General features: G+C 39.5%; 1 protein-coding gene across 1 annotated transcript in view; it reads left to right on the top strand.

The window, feature by feature from the left end:
- Window positions 1-26480, top strand: part of LOC140476063 (uncharacterized) — an 88930-nt gene that overhangs the window by 49139 nt on the left and 13311 nt on the right. The window contains exons 3-12 of the mRNA XM_072568041.1: window positions 1670-1765; window positions 7720-7803; window positions 8250-8342; window positions 10923-11110; window positions 15095-15288; window positions 18106-18188; window positions 19961-21346; window positions 23266-23417; window positions 23908-24010; window positions 26306-26431. Coding sequence (XP_072424142.1) covers window positions 1670-1765; window positions 7720-7803; window positions 8250-8342; window positions 10923-11110; window positions 15095-15288; window positions 18106-18188; window positions 19961-21346; window positions 23266-23417; window positions 23908-24010; window positions 26306-26431 — 2505 coding nt within the window. The remainder of the gene's footprint in view (window positions 1-1669; window positions 1766-7719; window positions 7804-8249; window positions 8343-10922; window positions 11111-15094; window positions 15289-18105; window positions 18189-19960; window positions 21347-23265; window positions 23418-23907; window positions 24011-26305; window positions 26432-26480) is intronic.

The following is a 26480-nucleotide window of genomic DNA, read 5'->3' on the forward strand; positions in this document are numbered from 1 at the left end:
GCCCTTCTCATCAAAGGGCAATGCTGTGTGATCAAAAAGTGAAATGTTCATGCTTATATTGTCAGCCAGGGTACCCTGATTGGAGCTGATAATTTGGTCCAATCAGGGAACTCATGAGGTCCACCTGGTTGACCTTATTACAATCATTAAAATCAGCCACTCTGTTGTATCAATCGCTATGAAGTCTCAACAAAAAAATGAAACCGATGGACTGGCTGGTATCAACTTAGAGACTGGAAAAAACGATGGCAGAAACAGCCCTGTCAACCCTGTATAGTTTTTCTTACTAACACTGGGGGGGGCGAGTGCCAAAGTTGGGAGAGCTGTCTCACAGACTAGTCAAGCAACAACCTGACGTAGTTATACTCATGGAATCATGCCTTCCAGACAATGTTCCAGACATCATCTTTACCGTCCCTGGAAATGTCCTGTCCCACCAGCAGAAGTGGTGGCACAGTGATATACGGTCGGGCAAGAGTTGCCTTGGCAGTACACAGCATAGACTCTGGACGTCATGAAGTTTCATGGTTAAACATCGGAAAGGAAACCTGTTGCTGATTATCATTTATTGCCCTCCCTTGGCTGAGAATCAATACTCCTCCATGTTGAACAACACTTGGAGGAAGCACTGAGAGTGGCAAGGACACAACGTGTACTCTGGGTGGTTGCATTTACTGAGTCCTTTTAATATAGAAAACTACCCAACAGCAATCATCTCTCCCAGATAGAAACTGCAGTAAACCAAAAGACGGGGTCAAGTGGATGTTCGCCCCAAAAAGGGCGTGTGTGTATGTGTGTGTGTGTGTGTGTGTGTGTGTCCGTCCGTCCGCCTGTATGTCCTTAGGAGAGGACTGATCAAGTTTGTGACCAAGTGTGACTCCAGACTGATAGCAATGACTGCCCGCTGAGCAATTAGGGATGGGCAATGAATACTGGCCTAGCCAATGATGCCCACATCATTTGAATTAAAAAACGCCCTTAAAAATTTTACATTCTGGCCAGCTATGAATGATTAATAATGTTTTTAATATGCTATGTATTCCAATCAAACACTCCTGCAGGTGTTGCCTCTTGCTGAGCTATATGGTCACCAGTTCTGGCTTTGCTCCAACATGTCACTCAAAAGTCATTCTTCAGATCTGAGCTTAAATAGTGAGTGTCAGTAGGATGAACAGTGAACAGCATTGACTCCAATGAACAGCATTGGAGTCAAAATTCATACCTGCCCTATTGTGTGATGACAAAGAATTACCTGAAAGCCCACAATTTCCTTTTTTTTTTGAGACCAAACATCCAACTGTCCACCTCTTTTGGTTTGGTGCTATTTCTATCTGGGAACATATCTGAAGGATGCTGCTGTAGGGTAGCTCAGTAAATGTAAGTAGCTGTTGAGTGCAGTAGACACACAGGTTTGTAAAATATTTGCATTTCTTGTTTGATATAATACTGAAATAAACACACATAATTTGCATTTATTTAGAACTTATAACCTCTCAAAATAACAAATTCTTTAATTTAGATGTGTATCAAAACTCCTGAAATTTTCTCTAATTCCTTGTCCATTATTCTCTTACATTTTACTGGTAAAATAAATGCAAATTATGTGTCCACATATATACTTTGGGATTGTTTATGCTCCATTTACCAGACATTGTTTGTGATTTTACAGTGCAATCCACCCCTGGAGGTGAAGGATTTGTTTAAAGATATGCAAGATGGGAAGATCCTGATGGCTTTGCTGGAGGTGCTATCTGGGCAAAGACTGGTAAAGTTATTTAACACTATTGCACTTCTACAAACTTGTAGTTTGTGACTTTGTTTATTTTGGTGCAATATCTTTATATAGCGGTAGATATCCTAGTGAGGAATGTTATCATTAAGCAACTGTTTCAAAATGTTCAACAGCAATAGAAGTTATCTTCAATGTTTACAAATCACTACTTGAGTCTCAACTGAACTATTCTGTCCAAATCTGAACACTATGCTTTAGAAAGGATATCAAGGTCTTAGAGTGGGAACAGAAAGATTCACAGAATGGTACCAGTGTTTAGAGATTTCAGCATTATATTGGTGAGATTAGAGAAGGTTATGATTGTTCTCACTGTTAATATAGTGGCATTCAAAATGATAAGTCACCTATTTGAAAAATGCGGTAATTATCAAGTTAGCCTAACATCAGTTACTGGGGAATGCTGGAATTTATTATGAGGAGCTGTTAACAAAATCATAACATGAGAGAGTTCAGTAAACACAGATTTATGACAGGAAATTTTGTATTTGACAATTCCGTATTAGAATGCAACTAGTGTGGTTAAGGAGAACCAGTAGGTGTAGTGTATTTAGATTATAACAAGAGCATTCAGTAAAGGGCCTTACAATTTTTTAAAAAATAAAATTAGCATACGTGGAATTGTGTGTCAGCTCAGATTGAGAATTGGTTAATGATCAGAAACCAAAGACTAGGAATAAATAGATATACTTTCAGGTTAGTAAACTGTATCAGTGAAATACCACAAGAATGGTACTTGGGCTTCAGCTATTTACAATCAATATTAATGACATTTGTGAGTGTGATTATTGAAGTTTGCTGATATTACAAAGTTGGGTGGAAACGTCAACTGTAAGGAGGATGCAAAGAGGAATCACAAAATTTTACAGAACAAAAGGTGGCTATTTGACCTACTGATTCTTCTGTACTTGCTCCCAAAACAGCCACCCAGCTAGTCCCGTTCTCGAGCACTACCTTCAAAGCCCTCTAAATTCAACACTTCTGAAATATATATCCAGTTCTTTTTCAAAACATCATATGGAATCCACCTCCACTCACTCTCCCAGTAAGTGCATTCCAAATCCTAACAACTCTGAGTAATTAAGTTGCTCATAATCTCACTACCAGCTCTCTTGTTGACAATCTCAAAATTGTGACCCCTAGTTACTGACATATCAACTAGTGGAAACAGAATTTTCTTCTTTACCCTGTCAAAATTGTTTATAACTTTTGAAGGCCTCAACAAAGTCACCTCCTTAATCTTCTCTGCTCCAAGAAGAATAAGGAGAAAGTGAGGATTGCAGATGCTGGAGATCAGAGTCTAGAGTGTGGTGCTGGAAAAGCACAGCAGGTCAGGCAGCATCCAAGGAGCAGGAGAATCGACGTTTCGGACAAAAGCCCTTAATCAGGAATGAGGTTGTGAGCCGAGGGGGTGGTAAGATAAATGGGTGGAGGTTTGGGCTGGGGAAGGTAGCTGAGAGTACGATGAAGGGGGGAGGTAATGGTGATAGATCAGAAGTGTTCAACTCCCCCTTGCTTTCTGCAAAGGCATGTAGGTCCTGGGGCTCCTGCAACGCCTGAAGGAAGAACGCCTCATCTTCCGCCTCGGGATCCTCCAACCCCATGGCATCAATGTGGATTTCACCAGTTTCCTGATTTCCCCTCCCCCCACCTCATCCCAGATCCAACCTTCCAACTCAGCATCGCCCTCATGACCTGTCCTACCTGTCCATCGTCCTTCCCACCTATCCACTCCACCTTCCCTCTGACTTATCACTATTACCACCACCTCCATCTCCCTAACGCACTCTCAGCTACCTTCCCTAGCCCTTCAGTGCTTTTCCAGTATCACACTCTCGACTCCAAGGAGAATAAATCCAATTTTTCTAATCTTTTCTTGTTTCTAAAATCCCTCATTCTTGGTGTCATTCCAGAAACCCCTTTTGTGTTCTCTACAGGGCTTTAACATCCTTCCTTAAATAAAAGTGCTCAAAAGTGAACGCACTACTCCGAGTATGGCTTGACCAACGATTTGTAGAGGTGTAGCACGTGCTTACTTGCTTTTATACTCTATATTCCTCTATTTATAAATCCAAGGGTTCTAGAACCCACCTTAACAACTGTTGCAACTTGCATGGTTATCTTCAGAGAATTATGCACATGAACCCCAAAGTCCCTCTGCTCTTGTACTCTCCTCAAAGTTGCACCATTGAACCTGGATTATCTCTCCATGCTTTTTCTACAAAATTTCATTGCCTCACATTTGTCAGCATTGAAATTCACCTGTCCGGTGTCTGTCTATTTAGCCAACTTGTCAATATTCCTCTGAAGTTGCTCAGCATTATCCTCACAATTCACTGTTCTCCCTAGCTTAGTATCATCTGCAAATTTTAGAGATTTTGCCCTCAACAACCATCTTCAAACAATTTTTATAAATCAGAAAAAGCAAATGTCCCAACAGTGATACTTGGGGAACATCACTTTCAACTCTTTTCCAATCTGAGAAATGAGAAAGAGGGAGTGTGGTTTAGAACATGGCAAGTGTATTATGATGTGGAAAAATTACTAGATTGGCAGGTATAATAGAAAATATATTTATTTTCAAATGATAAGAGATGATCTCATGAAAGATATAGAATTCTTTAGGAGTTTGCCAGGGTAAATGCTACAAGAATATTTCACTTGGCTGGTCATCTCAGATATATGTAAGAATAATAGGGTTGTAATAGTAGGGAATGTTAACTTTCTCCAGACATAGCTTGGGACTACCATAGTGTTAAGGGCTTGGATGGTGAGGAATTTGTTTGATGTGTTCAAGAAAATTTTCTTTATTAATATGTAGATGTACCCACTAGAAAACGAGTAAAACTACTTTCTGTTAGGAAATAAGGCCAGGGCAAGTGACTGAAGTGTTGGGGGGGACACTGGAATCGGTGATCATAATTCTATTAGTGTTTAAATAGTTATGGAATAGGATAGGCCTTGTATAAAAATAAAAGTTATTAATTAGAGTAAGGTGAATTTTGCTGGTATGAGACAGAAACTTTCAAGAGCTGATTGAAGTAGACTGTTTGCAGGTTAAGGGGCGACTGGTAAGTGAGAAGTTTTCAAAATTCAGATAACCAGTTCAGAGGCATTATATTTCTGTTAGAATGAAGGGTAAAGTTGATAAGAGTAGGGAATAGTGGATGAATGAAGATATTGAAGTTCTGGTCAAAAATAAGGAGCCCTATATTGGGTATAGACCTAAAAACTAGGAGCAGGAGTAGGCCATCTGGCTCCTCAAGCCTGCTCTACCATTCAATATGATCATGGCTGATCTTTTCGTGGACTCAGCTCAATTTACCTGTCCCCTCACCATATCCTTTAATTCCTTTATTGTTCAAAAAAACAATATCTTAGCTTTAAAAACGTTTACTGAAGTAATGTCAACTACTTCACAGGGCAGTGAATTCCATAGATTTACAACCTCTGGGTGAAGAAGTTCCTTCTCAATTCATTCCTAAATCTGCTCCCCCTAATTTTGAAGTTATGCCCTCTTGCCCTAGTTTCACCTGCCAGTGGAAACATCCTCTCTACTATCTTATCGATTCCCTTTATAATTTTATATGTTTCTAGAAGACCTGCCCCCCCCCACACCCATTCTTCTAAATTCCAATGAATATAATCCCAGTCTACTTAGTCTCCTGAAAGCCAACTCCCTCAACTCCAGAACCAACCTAGTGAACCTCCTCTGCACCCCCTCCAGTGCCAGTATATCTTTCTCAAGGAAGGAGACTAAAACTGCAGGCAGTACTCCCAAGTGTGGCCTCACCAGCACCCTGTACAGCTGCAACATAACCTGTCTGCTTTTAAACTCAATCCCTTTAGCAATGAAGGACAAAATTCCATTTGTGTTCCTAATTACTTGTTGTACCTGCAGACAAACCCTCTGTGATTCATAGACAAGGACACCCAGGTCCATCTGCATAGTAGCATGCTGCAACTTTTTACCATTCAAGTAATAATCCTTATTATTGTTACTCCTACCAAAATGGATGACTTCATATTTATTAACATTGTATTCCATCTGCCAGACCTTTGCCCACTCATTTAAAGTATCTATGTTCCTCTGCAAAGTTTCACAGTCCTCTGCACACTTTGATCTGCCACCCATCTTAGTGTCACCTGCAAACTTTGGCACACTACATGTAGTCCCCAACTCCAAACCATCTACATAATTGTGAATAATTGTGGTCCCAACACTGATCCCTGAGGTTCACCACTAGTTACTGATTGCCAACTAGAATAATACTCATTTATCCCCACTCTTTGCTTCCTGTTAGTCAACAAATCCTCTATCAATGCTAATGTTTTACCCGTAACGCCTTGCATCCTTATCATACGCAGCAGCCTCTTGTGCTGCACCTTCCGAATAGTCTGATACTACTGGATATTTACTTCTCAGTTGTGACCATCCTGTAACTATGTTGTGGTTCTGTTCGCTGAGCTGGGAATTTGTGTTGCATACGTTTCATCCCCTGTCTAGGTGACATCCTCAGTGCTTGGGAGCCTCCTGTGAAGCGCTTCTGTGATGTTTCCTCCAGCATTTATAGTGGTTTGTCTCTGCCGCTTCCGGTTGTCAGTTCCAGCTGTCTGCTGCAGTGGCCGGTATATTGGGTCCAGGTCGATGTGTTTGTTGATAGAATCTGTGGATGAGTGCCATGTCTTTAGGAATTCCCTGGCTGTTCCCTGTTTGGCTTGTCCTATAATGGTAGTGTTGTCCCAGTCGAACTCATGTCATCTGCGTGTGTGGCTACTAAGGATAGCTGGTCGTGTCGTTTCGTGGCTAGTTGGTATTCATGGATACGGATCTTTAGTTGTCTTCCTGTTTGTCCTATGTAGTGTTTTGTGCAGTCCTTGCATGGGATTTTGTACACTACATTGGTTTTGCTCATGCTGGGTATCGGGTCCTTTGTCCTGGTGAGTTGTTGTCTGAGAGTGGCTGTTGGTTTGTGTGCTGTTATGAGTCGTGGTGGTTGTAGTACTCTGGCCGTCAGTTCAGAAATGTTCTTGATGTATGGTAACGTGGCTAGTCCTTTGGGTTGTGGCATGTCCTCATTCCGTTGTCTTTCCCTTAGGCATCTGTTGATGAAATTGCGGGGGTATCCGTTTTTGGCGAATACATTGTAGAGGTGTTCTTCTTCCTCTTTTTGGAGTTCTGGTGAAGGTTCAGTAAAGATTTACTAGGATCTTGTTGGGATTGGAAGGTTTGAGTATAAGGGGAGGTTGGGACATTTTTTTACAGGAGTGTAGGAGATTGAGGGGTGACCTTCTAGAAGTTTATAAAATCATTAGCATCATAGATAAGGTGAAGAGCAAATGTCATTTTCTTAGGGTAGGTGAGTTCAAAACTAGAGGGCATAGGTTTAAGGTGAGAGGAGAAAGATTTCAGAGAGACCTGAGGGGCAACTTTTTCACAGAGCATGGTTCATGTGTGGAATGAAGTGCCAGAGAAAGTGGTAGATGCAGGTACAGTTACAATATTTAAAAGACATTTGGATAGGTACATGAATAGGAAATGTTTAGAGGGAAATGGGCCAAATACAGGCAAGTGAGATTAGTTTACTTTGGGGAAACTTGGTCAACATGGATGAGTTGGACTGATGGATCTGTTTCTTTGCTGTATGACTCTGATTCAATGGTGAGTCTACAACTAGGAGGGTGCATTATCAGAATAAAAAGTTTGGAATTTTTGGAATGCGAAGCAGGACAGGATCGTGCATGATCTAAGTATGGTATGAAGTAACATTTTTCTGGTTCTGCAAATTTGAAAAGGGGTGTGTGGTCCTGTTTATCATTTTGTGTGGTTGGCAAATAACAGCAGAATTCATGCACAATAGTAATTTTCTTTTTAGACGTCACAATCTTGCAAATATTGAATTGACTAATAGTTCTTCTACTTTGCCCAGATGCAACAGTATAAACATTCCACTCATCGGATTTTCAGACTGAATAATATTGCAAAGGCCCTTCAGTTTCTGGAGGAAGGATACGTAAGTATTTTATTTGGGGCACTGGGGCTATGTCAACAACCTTTGTTCAATTTACACATGTCTATGGTTGAAAATAGATTTCAGTTGCCTCAGTTAACTTCATTAGTGGCTTCTGTAATGGGTGTAACAACACTGACCACCAGACTATCCTCTGTGCACCACCTGATAGATTCAATGTAGGCAATGTAGATAAATGCCAATTTTACTAACTGGGAAAACTACATATTGATCTACTGCTCCTAAAATCTGGTTACTTCCCTTAATATTTAGCATTCTAACAATAAGATGTAATTAAAACTTTCAAGTTTAATACTTACATTGAAATTTATGATGCATAATTTTTATTGAGGCACTGTGAATTGTGATGTGGAATCTTGATCTGAAATATCTGTCCTGTAACTGTGAATGTTTTGAACATTAACTAGCCAGTGCCTCATTGTTTGTAGGTGAGACTGGTCAGCATTGATGCACATGAGATTGCCGATGGCAACCCTTCTATGATCCTTGGCTTAATCTGGAATATCATTCTCCATTTCCAGGTAAGGTAATGGCATCCCTCTCTTCATAGACTGAAAGGTCAGCCAATCATTCTCAACTCTTTCAATCTAGTCAACCAAGTTGGGATTTGGTGTTTTGTATATTATTTGCTAGCTAATGTTATGACAATACACTTCAAATGATAGGGTGCTAAAGTGGTTGTTTGCCAATTATGCTTGTGCCTGATCCTCTGAAAGAGCTACAGAGTTAGTGCCACTCCTTTCCCCCATAACCTTCTATTATTTTTCACATCAAGTATTTACCTGATCAGTTTTGAAACGGGAACAACAGTGGGACATTTCAGTCAGTTGAGCTTGGCCTGCTATTTAATACATTTGTATACTTCTTTAAAAAGGCGACGAATACTTGCTTAGTACTCCAATTGTGATCTCACTAGTAAACTGTATACTGAAGCATAACCTCCCTACTTCTGTATTCAATTCCCCTTCTGATAACATTCCATTAGTTTTCCTAATTATTTGCTGTACCTACATCCTAACCTCTTGCAATTCATGCACAAGGACCCACAGAAGCGCTCCCATCTCAGAGCTCTGCAATCTCTCACTATTCCAGTAAATAGTTTTTATTCTTCCTGCCAAAATGGACAATTTCACATTTTCCCACAGTATACTTCAATTGTCAAATTTTTGCCCGCTCACTTTTTTTGTAGCATCATGTTCTTTAGAAAACTATCGCAACTGACTTGGGTGGTCTGCTAGAAATCAAGGTCTGCTATTTTCAGAGTTATCACAAAAGTTAGTGTTTAAAAGAAATGCATAAAATCCACAAACTACTGATTGTCAAACATTCATTAATAGAAAGTATGGACTAAGTTTTTGTACTCCTCAAGAAATCACCATTTATAATGGATCATTAGATTCTAGCTCTAGCTAAATGATTAAATTAAGTGAAGTAAGTTCTACAAATTAAAACTCTAAAGACTTCATAGACTCCCCTTACACACACGCACCTGATTTCCCGTGCACACAGACAAACGTAAACACATGGATGGAGAGATTTGTAGGGTTGGTTCTTGCTGACCCAAACACTCCTTGTTGACCCTCCTTTTTCCAAATGCTTCCACTGATTTACAAGGGAAGTAGGATGGTTGGTTCATATATGATAGATCTTTGACCTACCCAATTTGAAGTCATTACTTGCACTAACTGCTGAAGGAAAGACAGGCTTGAGTTCTTTGGGTTTGGAGTGGCTTCCTATAGAGGAGTGAGAGAGAGTGAATTTTGGTGGCTGCAGATCTGCTTGGTTCTCTTTTGGTCTTGAACTGTCTTTTTCACAGCCCAAGCTGTTTAGCTAACTGACCGTCAATCATCTTGTTATTGGCAATAGAAGCTTAAAGTCATTGATAATTTGCTCAGAGTCCACAAACCAATCAGTTTCATTCGTAAACCTACTTCTTAGGTACAGAAACAGAGAAACTCCTTTTATATACAAAACATGCAAGCATCCTTGTACATTGATTGGTTTCACAACAGTTCTTTCTAATTTCAGCCCACAGTTTCAAAAAGTACAAAAATACAAAGACATGGTCTTTCTACAGCTTACTTTCCTACTAACCTTTATGTCAACAACAAATTTGATGTCCATATCTTCCATCACTTCATTCAAGTTATTATATGGAATATAAAAGTAAGGAGGTTTTGTTAAAATCTCTCTCATTTTTTTCCTCTCTTTTTCCCTGACTTCTGTATGTTACTCAGTGCTGCTATGGTGATACTTAATCTAATATGGTAATATTTAAACATCTAAAATGGTGAAATAAGATGGATCACCTGCTTTCCAGTATTATGAAGTGTGTCTCTAAGCGATTTGGAAGTGAAGACAGTTCCCCACCCCTTTACCATCAACCTGCACTGCTGTTGGATTGAAATGTGTTAATCTCATCAGTTTCCATGCTATCCTGGAAGCATCGTGTGTTGAGATATACCTCTGCAGATGTCAATTTGTGTTTCAGTACATTATCTCGTCATTCAGATGTGAGCCTCTTCAGTCAGTCAGTGACTATATGATAAATGAAAGATTGTCTGATCTTGCTCCTCACTAATCTTAAGCTGCTGACAGCCATCATTCAACAAACAATTGAACTTGATATTCCAATGAAATTCTCCTTGCCAAACCTGGATAGTTAAAAAATATTCAAGCAGATGTCCACCTTGCCTAAGCAGAAGAGCTGATTAAAATTGGAATTGAGGATTTAAGCTGTATGTCATGGGTGATTTTTATATGTTCATTTGAATGGTTTTTAACCAGGCATCAGGGTTAAAATAGCTCCCTTCATGTTATGTTCTGTAGTATTTAGAATCATAGAGATAAACAGCACAGAAACTAACCCTTTGGTCTGACTCGTCCATGCCGACCAAATATCCAAAATAAATCTAATCCCATTTGCCAGCATTTGGCTCATATCCATCTTAAAACCCTTCCTGTTCATATACCTTTTTGGATCCCTTTTAAATGTGGTAATTGTACCAGCCTCCACCACTTCCTCTGGCAGTTCATTCCATACATGCACCAGCTTCTGCGTGAAAACGTTTAACAAATTTTTTTTGTTCCTTTAACTGCAGATAAAGGAAGCAACAGGACATCTGAAGACTTTCTCTCCCACATCCAGTTTGTCTTCCTTGCACAGTGGAAGTGATAATGACCTTATGTTACACTGCATTCCTAAGGAAACAGCCCCATCAGCTCCATACAAGGATCAGAGGAGGGTCATTAAAGTTCTCCTGAACTGGGTGCAGAGGAGGATTGCAAAGTAGGTTTCAACTTCATGCTGTTTGCTTTATTTACAGCAGAACCTCATTTATGTTGCGCTTGCAATCTTGAACTCTTCTACTCCTTTTCTTCTCTTTCCCACTTTTAAAAGCCTTCCGTAATCTACTGTTGGCAATGTGGTTGGCAACTTTCCAACTTGGAATCCACTACATTATTATTATGTAATCTATGGCTCAGTCAGTACCACACTCAGCAGATAATGGCAGTGTTCCCTCTCCTGCTCAATATCACAAGTCATAGATTCGAGCCCATATCAAAGACTATATCGTCGTTCCTTCACTTCAGTCATAATCTTAAAACTCCCTTCTACATAAGGTGTGATGTCTATTCCCAAAGGATTATAGCCGTTTTCATGGGGGCAAATCACCACTTGAATGATGACATGACAACATGGACTAAATTCTGTAGGAAGATAACATTGACCATGGGTGCATTCCTGAAATTCAGAAGGTTATGTGTTGATTTGCTCGAAATTTTGTGCTTCTAAGGGAACAGATAGGATGGGTAAACAGAAACTATATCCATTGGTTGGGAAAACTAGGACTATGCCATGGTATAGTCGAAAACTAGAAACCAGATGTTTAAGAGTGAAATTAAGGAAAAAAGTGTCAGAAGTTTAGAATTCTCTTTCACAAATTGCAATTGATGCTAGATCTAATGATGATTTTTAGTGTGTAGTCAGATTAGTACACTTTGTAAACTAAAAGTAGGAGTAATAAGTTGATATGTATGGAGTTAAATTGCAGATCAGACATGATCTCACTTAATGGAGGGTTAGGTTAGAGGGTCAATTTTATTGTGGGCTGTGAAAGGTGCCATTGAAATAGTTATTCCACATTTTAAGTACCAAAGGAGATTTTTGATATTTTAAAACCACTGTATTAAAAAAAAGACTTGCATTCTGTACTTGGTATCTTTCATGATCTTCTGAGAGCAAAATACTTTACTACCAACTTATTGTGTTATACTGATGTTATAGTAATTGTAGATCTATTCACATTTTTAAGGATTGTGTGATCTATCTGATGGCATTAATAGACAAGTTAGATCACAGAATTAAATCTGGCTTGATAGATCATATGTTGACTTTGTGTCTATTTAACAGTGATTTATCACTAAAACACAATGGTGCAGATTTGAAGTTAACAATACAACTGGATTTCATTGTGTAACAGAAATGAAGTTAAAATAGAATAAACCAAGCAAATCACATATAACACAATGTGGAAGTTTTCAAAACATGCTGTGAAAATATTACTCCCTCTATCCCATGATTTGGAGGTGCCAGTGCTAGACTGGGGTGGACAAAGTTAAAAATCACACCACACCTGATGAAAAGGCAGCACCTCGAAAGCTAGTGCTTCGAAATAAACCTGTTGGACTGTAATCTGGTGTTGTGTGATTTTTAGCTTTGTTCCTCTATCCCAATATAGTAATTTTACAATAGTCCAAATACCAGAGGGAATTTGCTCTCTGTCTATAGGTTTTTGATTTGATTTGATTTGGTTTATTTTTGTCACATGTACTGAGATACATTGAAAAGTATTGTTTTGCATGCTAACCAGACGAATTATACTTTACATAAGTACATCAGGGTAATAGAACAGAATGTAGAATGTAGTATTACAGCTACCGAGAAGGTGCAGAGAAAGATCAATTCTAATATGAGAGGTCTGTTCATAAGCCTGATAACAGCACGGAAGAAGCTGTTTTTTAAATCTGTCGGTATATGTTTTCAAACTTCTCCAATGTAAGATGGGGGTGGAAGACAGTGTAACTAGGGTGGGAAGGGTCTTTTACTATGTTTGCTGCTTTCCCAAGGCAGGAGGAAGTTTAGATGGAGTCAGTAGAAGGAAGTCTGGTTTTCATTGTGGACTGAGCTGTGTTCACAACTCCCTGTAATTTCTTGTGGTCTTGGGCAGAGCAGTTGTCATGCGAAGCTGTGATGCATCTTGGTAGGATGCTTTTTATGGTACATCTATAAAAATTGGTAAGAGTCATTATGGACATGCCGAATGTTCTTAGCCTTCTGAGGAAGTAGAGGTTTCATGACCTTTCTTGACTGTAGCGTCAATGTGGATGGACCAGGATAAATGTTGGTGATAGGAACTTGAAGATTTCGACCACCTCCACCTCAGCCCTATTGATACAGACAGGGGCATGTCCTCCACTTTGTTTTTTGAAGTCAATGACCAGCTCCCTTGTTTTGCTGACATTGAGGGAGAGATTTTTGGTCTTTATACCGTGCCACTAAGTTGTTTATCTCATTCCTGTACTCTTTCGAGTCATTCTTTGAGATCTGATCCACTATAGTGGTTTCATAAAATTTTTAAGTGGAGTTAGAGCTGAATTTGGCCACACATTCATGACTATATAAGGACTATGATAAGGAAATGAGTACACAGCCTTGTAAGGCACCAGTGTTGAGGATTATTATGGAGGAGGTGTGTAACCTATCTTTACTGATCGCAGTTTATGGATCAGGAAATCAAGGATCTATTGCAGATGTTTAATGTAACTATTTCTTTGAATTCCCAGCCTTGAGAGTTTGATAGCTTTTTTCTTGATTAGTTAAAAAACTGAATTTAGACTTTCTCAGCTTTAAATTACATGCTTCGTGGTTCTAACCACATACTTCGGATCTGGAGTATTCAACTAAAACACTTTCATGAAGGTAACTTATTTCCTAACTTCTCTAAATCAATTCCTCTCCCTTCTCAAGGAGCAACTATTTTTTGCATCTAACTTCAGGCAGGATTTCTGTGAATTGAAACAAAAAGCTTTCCAGGTTATGGAGTGGTTTTCTCCCAAGAAGAAAATTCCTGGACATTCTAAATAGAAGGCAAGCTAATGCTCCTCAAGGTTTCCTCTCTCCACTAGTAAAGCTCTCCCATTGCAAACACATTCACGTTATCATCTCTCTTACACTGGTTTTCAAAAATTATGGTTCCAGAAATACTGACACATTAATTATTAAACCCCTTCACGCAGGACGACCAAATCCACATGCCACTAGTTCAAAATCTATACGCAAAGGATATTAAAATATGAAAATCACACACCTTGCATCTTGGAAAGAACAAGGAGTTTCACAATGGAGGTTGAACAGTCTGCCTAATGTTGTACCTGTTTAACTCAGTGTCAGATTTTCTGCCTATTGACTGGTAATGAACAGACCCTGGGAAGACTTGGTAGCTTCATGTGGGCTTGGAGATTAGACACTGAGCAGCACTTTTCTGAAGCCACTTGAACCCTTCAGAAGGAATGCTACTGTTGTCAGTGCTGTCATTATTAGATGGGTCCCATTTGCCTGGTGAAATATCATGATCAGATGTTACTGCTAAAAGCTTTTCAGCAAATGTCCAACATTTGCCCTGAGGAGAGAGTTCAGGGCATTAGAAAAAGAAAGGTTTGTCACCGGTTTAGAGATTATTTATCATGAACCAGGCAATCATTCTAAGACTTTACTACATGCAATAAAGTGGCATAAACTTGGGGGAGGTGGGGTGTGAGGCACAGAGACAAATGAGAGAGACCTTTTTCACAAAGAAATGATTCACATCTGGAATGTGCTGCCTGGAAGTATAATGGAGGCTAGTTCAATTGAGGCATTTCTAAGTGCATTTTATGATTAATTGAGTAGAAACAATGAGTAATGATTAAAGGCAGAACTGACACAGACATAATGCTGATTGATAATGAGAACATGATAGCCTCCTTCCACATAGCAACAATTCTGCAATTCAATTCTTATGTACCAATGTGTGTGTCCCAAGTGAGAGAAACCTATGGCAACTGCATACTTTCTGGTTCAAAGCATCCATGGTTAGGAGATCTAAGAATCCAATATTGCTACACTTGCCTGTTGTCAAGATATGGTGAGGATAGATTGGCAGGGATGGTGTTGTGCTACATGTATGACGTTTATTAAATTGACAATACCGTGAACTTTATCATTATACAGGTATGGCGTAGCCATTCAAGACTTTAGTACCAGTTGGCGGAGTGGCATTGCATTCCTAGCTCTCATCAAAGCAATCGACCCAAGCTTAGTGGATATGAGAAAAGCTATGGAGAGACCAAACAAGGTCAATCTTGAAGATGCGTTCAAACTAGCACACATCAATCTGGACATCCCACCACTATTAGAACCTGAAGGTATGGCAGAATTCTTTCTATATTGAATGAGATAACTTTGGCAAATAGAATTAAGGAGAATCCAAAGAGTTTTTACAAATACATTAAGGAAAAAAGGGTAACTAGAGAGAGAATAGGGTCCCGCAAAGATCAGCAAGGCAGCCTTTGTGTGGAGCTGCAGAAAATGGGGGAGATACTAAATGATTATTTTGCATCAGTATTTACTGTGGAAAAGGATATGAATGATATAGATGGTGACGTCTTGCAAAAGGTCCATGTTACAGAGGAGGAAGTACTGGATGTCTTGAAACCGGTAAAGGTGGATAAATTCCCAGGATCTGATCAGGTGTACCCTAGAACTCTGTGGGAAACTAGACCAGTGATTGCTCTGCCTCTTGCTGAGATATTTGTATCATCGATAGTCACAAGTGAGGTGCTGGAAGACTGGAGGTTGGGTAACATGGTGCCACTGTTTAAGAAGGGTAGTAAGAACTATAGACCAGTGAGCCTGACTTCGGTGGTGGGCAAGTTGTTGGAAGGAATCCTGAGGGACAGGATGTACATGTATTTGGAAAGGCAAGGATTGATTAGGGATAGTCAACATGGCTTTGTGCGTGGGAAATCATGTCTCTCAAACTTGATTGAGTTTTTTGAAGTAACAAAGAAGATTGATGAGGGCAGAGCAGTAGATGTGATCTATATGGACTTTAGTAAGTCGTTCGACAAGGTTCCCCACGACTGATTAGCAAGGTTAGATCTCACGGAATTCAGGGAGAACTAGTCATTTGGATACAGAACTGGCTCAAAGGTAGAAGACAGAGGGTGGTGGTGAAGGGTTGTTTTTCAGACTGGAGGCCTGTGATCAGTGGAGTGCCACAAGGATCGGTGCTGGGCCCTCTACTTTTTGTCATTTAAATAAATAATTTGGATGCGAGCATAAGAGGTACAGTTAGTAAGTTTGCAGATGACACCAAAATTGGAAGTATAATGGACAGCAAAGAGATTACAACAGGATCTTGACCAAATTGGCCAATGGGCTGAGAAGTGGCAGATGGAGTTTAATTCTGATAAATGCGAGGTGCTGCATTTTGGGAAAGCAAATCTTACCAGGACTTATACACTTAATGGTAAGGTCCTAGGGACTGTTGCTGAACAAAGACCTTGGAGTGCAGGTTGTTAGTTCCTTGAAAGTGGAGTCGCATGTAGATAGGATAGTGAAGAAGGCGTTTGGTATGCTTTCCTTTATTGGTCAGTGTATTGAGTACAGGAGTTGGGAGGTCATGTTGTGGCTGTACAGGACATTGGTTAGGCCACTGTTGGAATATTGCGTGCAATTCTGGTCTCCTTCCTATTGGAAAGATGTTGTGAAACTTGAAAGGGTTCAGAAAAGATTTAAAAGATGTTGCCAGGGTTGGAGGATTTGAGCTATAGGGAGAGGTTGAACAGGCTGGGGCTGTTTTCCCTGGAGCGTCAGAGGCTGAAGGGTGACCTTATAGAGGTTTACAAAATTATGAGGGGCATGGATAAGGTAAATAGGCAAAGGTTTAGGGTGAGAGGGAAAAGATATAAAAGAGACCTAAGGGGCAACTTTTTCACACAGATGGCAGTGAGTGTATGGAATGAGCTGCCAGAGGAAGTAGTGGAGGCTGGATTTAAACATTTAAAAGGCATTGGATGGGTATATGAATAGGAAGGGTTTGGAGGGATATGGGCCACGCGCTGGCAGGTGGGACTAGATTGGGTTGGGATATCTGGTTGACATGGATGGGTTGGATCGAAGGGTCTGTTTCCATCTCTAGGACTCTATGAATTATGCATTCTCCATACTGGTCCAAGAAGCACCTGCAGATTAGGTCAAATGGCAAATAATGTTCCTTCTACATTGTTCCACTGATGGTCCTTTTATCCCAATTTCAGATCAGAATCTCTTGATGAACTAAGTGACATTTCCAATTCTACCTTGCTCTGATGATCACTAAAGATGTGGTCAGGCATTCTATTGTGCCCTATTTAGATTCTGTGATTTTTCTTTTACTGTTATACACTAAAACTGATTTGCACTTATTCAGTTTCAGAATGTGAGTTAAAGTGGGAAAACATTGTAAATTAATGTAAACCAACAGCCCTGATTATCTTCGATATAACAGGAGAAAAATCAATCCACAGCAATCCATTCACAGAAAAACAGGTGGCCAGCAGTTGAAAGTTGTAGGTGGGTACTTTAGCTGCCTTGTGATGTAAAAGATTTGCTATTTACCATCATAAAGCAGAATTTTCAATGAGTGAGAAGTCTGCCTGCCTGAAATAGGTTTATTATTAGATTCGGGTTCTTTGCTAGTGTGTGACCCCATACTCAAAATTCAGGTATAAACAAGTAAGCTTGGAGTTATATCAGTAGGACTTATGCCATTTCACAAGCGATTTCTAGAGGAACCACCAGAGGCTTTTCAAAAGAAAGTTGGCCACAAAATGTTTCCAGAATTATTATTGTGGAACTTGAAGGAGTTTGAGAGTTTCTCCAGAGTCTACAAAAGCACAAATAAGTGGTTGTACTGGTTCTGGTTCATGCCTCTCCTAAAGGACAGTCTAAGAATGTGGCCAAATGTTGCAGACAGGCCACAATCCTGGGACATCAATTAGGCTCTTGTCACTTCCATTCACATGACTGCCATGTACAACCATCATCCTAACTGACTTTCTGTCCAAATCTTTTACACCAGTTCATTTCCCTGAATCATACTGGAGCGAGACACCATAATCCATGTGTTCCTGCTCGCCCTCTGAACATCATCAGAGCAGAACACAAATAATGCAGTGACAATTCTCCTTTATCTGCAGATGTTGATGTTGAACATCCAGAAGAACAGTCCATCACCACTTATGTATCACAGTTTTTGGAGCATTTCCCTGACATCGATGAGGTATGAGATTTGTCTGTTACTATCTGTCCAACACTATGCTATGTTTAAGCTGCTGTTCATCTGCCAGTCACTGTTAATTGAATGACTTTGGTCCAGCATTCATTGTGTATGTATAATAAAAATCAAAAGGAATATTTTACTATGTTGTTGTGGTTCTCTACGTTGTTTTGCCTTTGGTGGCATGTTAGAATGCAAAACAGTCGAGAACAGGAACCGGTTCTTCAGCCTGCCATGTCTGCACCAAATATGATGCCATTCTGAACTAATCCCATCAGCCTGCATGGTCCACATATCCCTCTTCCCTACCTGTGTATGTGTCTATCTAAATGGCTGTTAAACTTTGCTGTCATATCTACTTGTACCACCTCCCCAGCAGCGTGTTCCAAGCATCTACCCTTCTCTGTGTAAAAGGAAGTCTTGCTTGTGGAGAAGATGTTTTCACTAGTAAAAGAAACCAAGATCCAGGGCGCAGCCTCAGTGAAGGGAGGACCCCTTAGAACTGAGTGAGGAGAAATTTCTTCAGCTGAAGATGGTGAATCTATGGAACGCATTGCTGCAGAGGCCTCTAGAGTCCAAGTCATTGAGTGTCTTTTAAGATAGCAATAGATACGTTCTTGATTAGTAAGGGGTTTAAGGGTTATGAGGTGAAGGCAGGAGCATGGGGTTGAGAAACATATCAACCATGATCTAATACTGGAGCAGACTCAATGAGCTGAATTGCCTTATTATGCTCCTCTATTTTATGATAGACTTCTTCCTCTAAGCGCCACCGCGTACAGACTTCTTTAATTATTTGTCTTCTTCACAACCAAGGTTTGTCCAAATATGCATTGTTAGCTGTGAAGCCTCTCCATATTAATCAGCTCATGAGAAGTCTCAGTTATATGCAGGGTAACCCTTGTTGCTGTTAAAACCTTAGTTTTCAGGTGAAGCCTGATTTAGATCAACAAGCCTGCCTGAGTGACACAGCAACACTGGCTGATGTCAGCAAACTTGATTAGGGTGGGCAGTGAGGCTGAACTCAATAGGTTATAATTTGTGTCCTTGTCCCATTCAAGCTTTTGGTGAAAAGCTGTCAGATGTGTAAGTTCTCCCAGCTGATTTTGAAAGGTCAAGGATGTGTGAATCTGTAAGTGTCCTATCTCCCTTTATGTTTTAAGTGAGCAGAAACTAAGTGAAGCTCCTGGTTTGCCTTTTAAATATGGCATCCAAACTTTGGACCCCAGAAGGTCCCTGCATATTTAAGAGCTTCCTGCCTTTAAAATTTGGTATTTTACTTGCTTATGCATCTGTAATTAGTTGAGAAGAATATAATCTCAAGAAAATCCTGCCACTCTGAGCAAGCCCCATTCGCCATTACACCTGTTGTCACACTTAAATCTAAAGAAAAGAAAATTCTGCCAAATAAATAATTTCTGTAAAAATACTAATCGGATCACCATTTAGGCTCAATAACTTAGAGTAAAATACATAGTTTCTTCTTTCCAGTACTTGGCCAGACGCAAGGGTGGTGGTGAAACCAGTCACCTGAGAGGTCCGTGAGAGCAGATGTACAGCAATTGCCAAATGAATCCTTTTTTCCTTTGCCTGTCAATGGAAAGAAAAGTTGGTTTCTACCAAGTGATACCTCACAAGTGATGAAAATTAAGATTTAGTCATGTCATGATATATATTATTTACATATTATATCGAAAACCCCAATACTAGCTCCTCATCCACATTATTTAAGTTTTGTTACTATATCTAATCATTACATTTTTTATTGCTGACAGAATGATACTGCAGAATGTGCCTATGAATCTCCATTTGAGGATTCTTGTATCAGCTTTTCAACCATGTCTTCTGATCTTAGTGCACAAGATTCCAATGTTGGAAATAAACATTGTGATTCAGATATTGTCTCGCCTCTGCTACAGGACTCGACAGTCTTTATCCCCTCCTACCTGAAAGATGATAAATTATCTGCACAAAATGTCGTGATGAATGACAATCAGCCATTACATGAAGAAAACGATGATAATTCTTTTGTTATTCAGAGCAGTAGTTCTACTGAAACGGAAATGGTTACCACTAACATGGTTGATGTTTCCAATATTGCAAAATCAAGTATGTCCTCACATCAAGATAGTCAGTTATCATCATCTGATCTGCACAATGTACTCTTACAACCCGCATCTGACACCAATGTCACTGACACGGTAGAGGAGATTTATGTCCTGCTACATCCATTGAAAAGAAAGTCTTCAAATGGTGAGAAAACACTGTTGGAAAAGAAGCCTTCTTCTCCGGAACCTTATGATTATCATTCACCAATTGCAGCGAATGATGTGTTGAAAGCTAGGTCAAGAATTGAAACACCTGAACCTTTTGCTGAAGATCAATGTGACACATCCTTGGAAATCGTCTCAGAAGCCACATACTCCTCTAATAAATTGAATGAAGCTCTCAAAAGTCCACAAGATCAGTGTGTTTCTTTATACCATATGGATACGCAATCTAATTCTAGTATGCCTGCTCGGATACGTAAAGTTTCAGAATCATGTACACAGACTGATGAAAAACCATCTTCTGAACAGAATGAGCTATTGCCTTCAGTAATAGATAATGCACTTATGGGTGAAGAAAAAGTGTCTGTAATTCCACTTAACCTTGTTTACTATCCTCATTATGAGGTACCAGTGTCTAAGGTACTTGAGGCTTTTTCAGTTACTGGTAGTCCTCAAAAGGAATTTGTCCCAGAGTTTCAGAAAGACTTGTCACCACTGGCTGATGAAGCTTACCAGTCTTGCTCTGAGCTCAGTGGTTCTTTTTCATTGCAGGAACTTAGTCCAACATTCTCTGAAATAACTTTGTGCACCCCTGACTCTGATCAGATTGACAGCTCGAGCATCTCTAATCATGCTGAACCTGGTAAGATTGCTCAGTCATTTTCTTCTTACCAAGGAACTGACTTGTCTCAGTTTCTGCCAGTAGCAATCCCTAATGCTGCCAATGAAAGCATTATGAATCCTCTTAATAAGTTGCCAGATCAGCCTAACTTGGAGGCTATTAATGAACGATTTTTGGAAGAAAAACCTTCAGTGACAAAGTCTGGAGATCTTCAGATACCCAAAAGCGAACATGAAAAGGATCAAGATGAAAACAGTCCAGGTCCAGAGGTAACAAACATTCACTATATTTGGCACCTTGAATTGGGAAGTTCACTGTGATGGTTTGTAAAGCCTTCCTACTCTCGTGCAGATTACTTTCAAGGTCATATTTGCTTACAATTCAAACTTTTAACCTGCTATTGTTAGTTGCTATCCATGATTGAACTTGGAGTTTCAGAATATATTGGTTCAAATTCCATAATAGCAGTCTGAGAATTTGAATTCTGATTTGCCATAAATCTCGAGATAAAAATGGTAAGTTTCCAATCTCTTCAAGCTGTCTGACCATTGTGAAAACCAACTTGTTCACTTAAAGTGATATTTGAGATTGGAAACTTACCATCCTGCTGAGTTTGGTCTACTTGCAACTCCAGGCCAAAATCATTGGGGTTGACTTGAAATTGTCCTCTGCGATGGCATAGGAAATCACTCAGTAGTAACAAGATTGTCTTCCTTGTCTTTTGTATAACTGAGTAGACCTTGAGGCCAATTAAAAGGACAGTTAAAAGTCAGACCTGCATAGTGGCACATTTTGTTGCAAAATGTACCACCTTACCTGCACAGCTAATGTGAAAGAGCAATGTAGAAGAGCAGTGAGCACTGGTATTGTTACTTTATTTCTATGAATTCATCTAACCTTCCCTGAATCCTTAAACATAAACTGGAGAATAATGGGGAGATATTCTAAATAGACTTGTGAAGAGAATGGTTACTTGGAAGAATTATTGAAGGACTGCTAGGCCATTGGTCAGCAAAATCCAGTAGTCTTCTACTCAACATTTGGAGAGATTTTAGCAAGGAAAACTGTGATTTATTTTTAAATTGACAACTACTCAGAACAAGCTGCTTTGAAATGTGTCAAATTATTTCATTTTTAGTTTAGTTCAGAATTTCAGAATAACATAGAATCATAGAATTTTACAATACAAGAGGAAACCATTTGGCCCTTTGTGTCTTTACTGGCTTCTGAAAGAGCTAACTAGTTAGTACCATTCTCCAACCTTTTCTCTCTAGTTGTCAAAATTCATCACCTTCAAATATATACCCACCACTGTTTTGAAACTTGTTATGGACTCCACCTCCTCTATTCTCCTGGGCAGTGCACTACAAATCCTAATCAATCTGAGTAAAGAAATTTCTCTTCATCTAACTTGTAGCTCTCTTGCTGACAATCTTGAAATTGTAATACCTAATTATCGAAGTATCAATTAATGGAAATAGAATATCCTTCTGTACCCTTCAAAGTGGTTCATAATTTAGAACACCTCCATAAGGTCACCCCTTAATCTTTTCTGCTGTAAGGAGAATGAGGCCAATTTCCCTAACCTTTTCTTGTATCTAAAATCTCTCATTCTGGTATCATTGTAGTAAATCTCTTTTTTGTATTCTGTCCAGGGCTTTAACATCCTTCCTTAAATAAGGGGCCCAGAAATGAACATAATATTCCACATTTGGTCTGACCAATGAATTGTAGGGGTATAGCATCATATGCTTGCTCTTACACTTAAAAACTGAAGGATCCTATAAGCTGCCTTAAGAACAGTTGCAACTTGCCTAGCCACTTTCAGAGATTTATGCCCGTGAACCCCAAGGTCACTCTGCTTCTGTATTACCCTCAAACTTGTACCAGTTGAGCCTGTATTGTTTCTCAATGTTTCTTCAGTCCAAATTTGTATTACCTTACATTTCTGTTTTGCGATTCATCTGCTAAGTGTCTGCTCATTTGGCCAACTTGTCAACCTCAACGTTGTCAACATGATGTTGTACAGAAGCTATACAGAAAAAGACATAGTTGAAAACTAAAAGTAAATTTTGATTTGGAAATGGAGAGCAGTTTAAATAAAAATCAGCAATGCACATGTTTTTGGAAGGTTTTTGATTGTGTTGCCTAGAGCTATCATAACGAGACTGATTTTCTACCTTTCCAGGCATTAAACAACCAGCTTTTGCACTCGCTGCAAAGTCAAATGGGTCTGAAAGAGACAGGAGAAGATGTGGAGATTTATGGTAGTGGTCCGGAACAGCCAGCTGATACGAAACATGGGCAGCACAACATCCTGCAAAGTTCTGTGATTTCATGGTTGGTTTCTATTTCCATCTGACTTTTTCTCTGCCCTTCTCTTCTCATTCTGCAATTAACCTTTTCATAGACTTTTGCTTCTAATGCACAACCAGGAACCAGAATAACAACCTGTATTTAATATAGAATATTTAATGAAGTAAGATGTCTCAAGAAACCTCTTAAGCTTCATGGAAGCTATACAAGACAAAAATTGACAATTGGGACAAAAAAAGGAGCACAGTGGGTCAGGCAGCATCCGAAGAGCTCCTGGGATGCTGCCTGACCTGCTGTGCTTTTCCAGCACCACACTCTCGACTTTGATATCCAGCATCTGCTGTCCTCACTGACTCCACAAAAAAGGAGCAATTGGGTTAAGTGACCAAAACATCATTATCTCTTTTCCAAATAAAATTGCAAGCCATAAAGGAGATTTTTCTGTATTAAATAACGAGTTTTAAGTCTTTTCAAACTGATCTTTTTATCAGTTATTTGATTTGTATTTTTCCAGCTCACCCACTTTAGTAAGTGCTGAAAACTCGCAAGAGAAAAGCAGTTATGATGTTTTCACCAGCCATAAAGATCACAACCATGAATTCCACCTGAAAGCAATGGTGAGTGAAACAGACTGGGAGCTACAATGTAGTTAGGTTAAGTACTCGTTATAACTGTTCAATAGTGTCTTTAGCAGACAGATCCCATTTAAGTAAGGGAAGTAGATTTTTTATTTCTTAATGGGGAGGACTTCAAAAATTCTGAGTTTGGGAGATTTTGTTATATTAGCTAATGGGACTAACTCATTCGTACTGGGTAACTCTGCTTTAGGTTATGTATTCAAGTCGTTGGAGTGCGACACAAGTTCACAATCTTTTGTCTTGGAAGTTAGAATGTTATCACTGAAATGTGGCTAATATCGATTCTAATGGGACCAAACTATACAAAGAAAATCACTCCCAGATGGTCAAGTTGTGCAATTCAACTGGCCATTCCAACAAGAAGGATTCCAGCTCTTTCCTTGCTACTGGACACTAATCTCTTTCCTTGCCAATTAATCATAGTTGCCAGTTATTCCTTACATGCTAATTCTGTTCTGCTTCATTATCCTATTTTATAATATCCCTCCTCTAATTTATTAGATTTCCATTCTTATAATGGCTGGTTGTGCTTCAATCCTGTTTCCACTGATTTTGAATTCTCCATCCTAAGTACTTTCATCCTCTTTCCCACTCTTTGCTTGTTCACTCTCCCCTACCTTCCTACACACCCTGATTTTGTCACTGCATCACCTACATTGGTTCCGCTATTTCCTATGTGACCTGAAATATTCAAATTTGTCTTGACAACCTATGTTCAACTGCGTAGGAGATCAACCACTAGAAGAAAGAAATAGTAAAAAGAAATATACAGTGCAAGTTTGTAGAATCTAATGGGAAAAACTCCACTTTTCTATATATTTTACTCTCTTTTAACCCTTCTGATACTGTTTCACAAAGTTGACTTATATTAATCAGCTCAGGCTTTTTACCATTTTCCGAGATTTGTCAGGCATTTATTGCTGAAGGAAGAGAGTATAACACTATACAGGGCATTAGTGAGATGGCTTCTAGAATATTGCATGCAGTTTAGTCCCCTTACTTGAGGACCTTTTTCGGCATTTTGTTATAGACTTCCAAATAGTGGGGAGGAAGTAGAAAAGAGCATTATAGGCAGAATTTGGAAATCGACAGGTCATGTAGAGTTGCAATAGTTGCTGATTCCATTAACTCTAGGGTAGACTGGGAAAAAAGTAGAGTGTGGGCACAAAAGGAGAAATTTCTGCAATGTGAGCGTTCAAAAGAGAATTATGAGAATAATATCAGGAGTGAAGGATTTTAGAAGAAAAGATGAGAGATTGGGCTTATTCTTCTCAGAACAACGAAGATTAAGAGGTGACTTTATCGAATTGTTCATAATTTTGAACACTTTTGACAGGGTAAAAGAAAATTCTATTTTCACCAGTTAGCAGGTCAGTAACTAGGGGTCACAAAAGCTAGTAGTGAGATGAAGAGAAACTTCTTTATTTAGAGTTATTAGGATTTAGAATGCACTGCCTGGGAGAGTAGGGGAGGTGGATTCCATTGAAGGTTTTAAGAGAGTTGGATATATATTTGAAAGTGACTAAGTTAGAGAGCTTCAGAAATGGGGCTGGCAAGTGGGATCAGTTGTGTAGCCCTTTCAGCACAAGGCCAGTACAGATATGATGGGTTGAATGGCTTCCTTCTGTAGTGTAAAATTCAATGAATCTAAGATATCGTGGGTCTGAAAGGACACTAAAATGGACTTTAATACCTTTGCAAGGGAAAGGCATTTCACTTTTACGTTTGGAAACAAAAAATTGATTCTCCTCATGATTATAAGATGTCCAGATGGTCCCCCCTTTTGCCTCCGATAATTCCAGGTCCTATTGGAGATTTGGGAAATACACAAACCAGTCTCCCCATGTCTGCTTGGGTTTCCTTCTGGTTTTCTCCCACAATCCAAAGATGTGCAGATTAACTGAATTTGCCATGTTAAATTGCATATAGTGTTCAGGGATGTGTGGATTAGGTGCATTAGTCAGGGGTAAATGTAGAGTAATAGGGAAGGGGAATGGGTCTGGGTGGGTTACTGTTTGGAAGTTCGGTGTGGACTTGTTGGGCCAAATGGTGTGTTTCCACACTGCAGGAGTTCAATGATTGGATACATAGGGAGTGCCCAATTAAAGCCTCTTCCCCTCCCACTGTTTTTGGCAAGGCTGGAGAAATTCTCTGCCAATAGAAGGCCATCTGAGAAGCTCAATAAAGAGACCTACTTGCTGGAAATAAGTTGGTAGGACTCAGAACATTTGAGCCTCCAATTAACAGCAGTACTGTATCTTGTTTCTTCCTCAGAATGACCAATGTTCAAGTGAATCAGAAGAATGCACAAGCAATCAAGATGAAAAACTGAATCAGGATGAACATTGCTCTGATCCCAATATGCTGTCATTGATGAGACAACATAACACTCAGCACAAGGTAGGCCTCATGATAAAGTGTGCTCAACGCACATTTTCCAATATCTTGA

This window comes from Chiloscyllium punctatum, chromosome 4 (genome assembly GCF_047496795.1).
Source record: "Chiloscyllium punctatum isolate Juve2018m chromosome 4, sChiPun1.3, whole genome shotgun sequence".
Classification (NCBI taxonomy): Eukaryota; Metazoa; Chordata; class Chondrichthyes; order Orectolobiformes; family Hemiscylliidae; genus Chiloscyllium; species Chiloscyllium punctatum.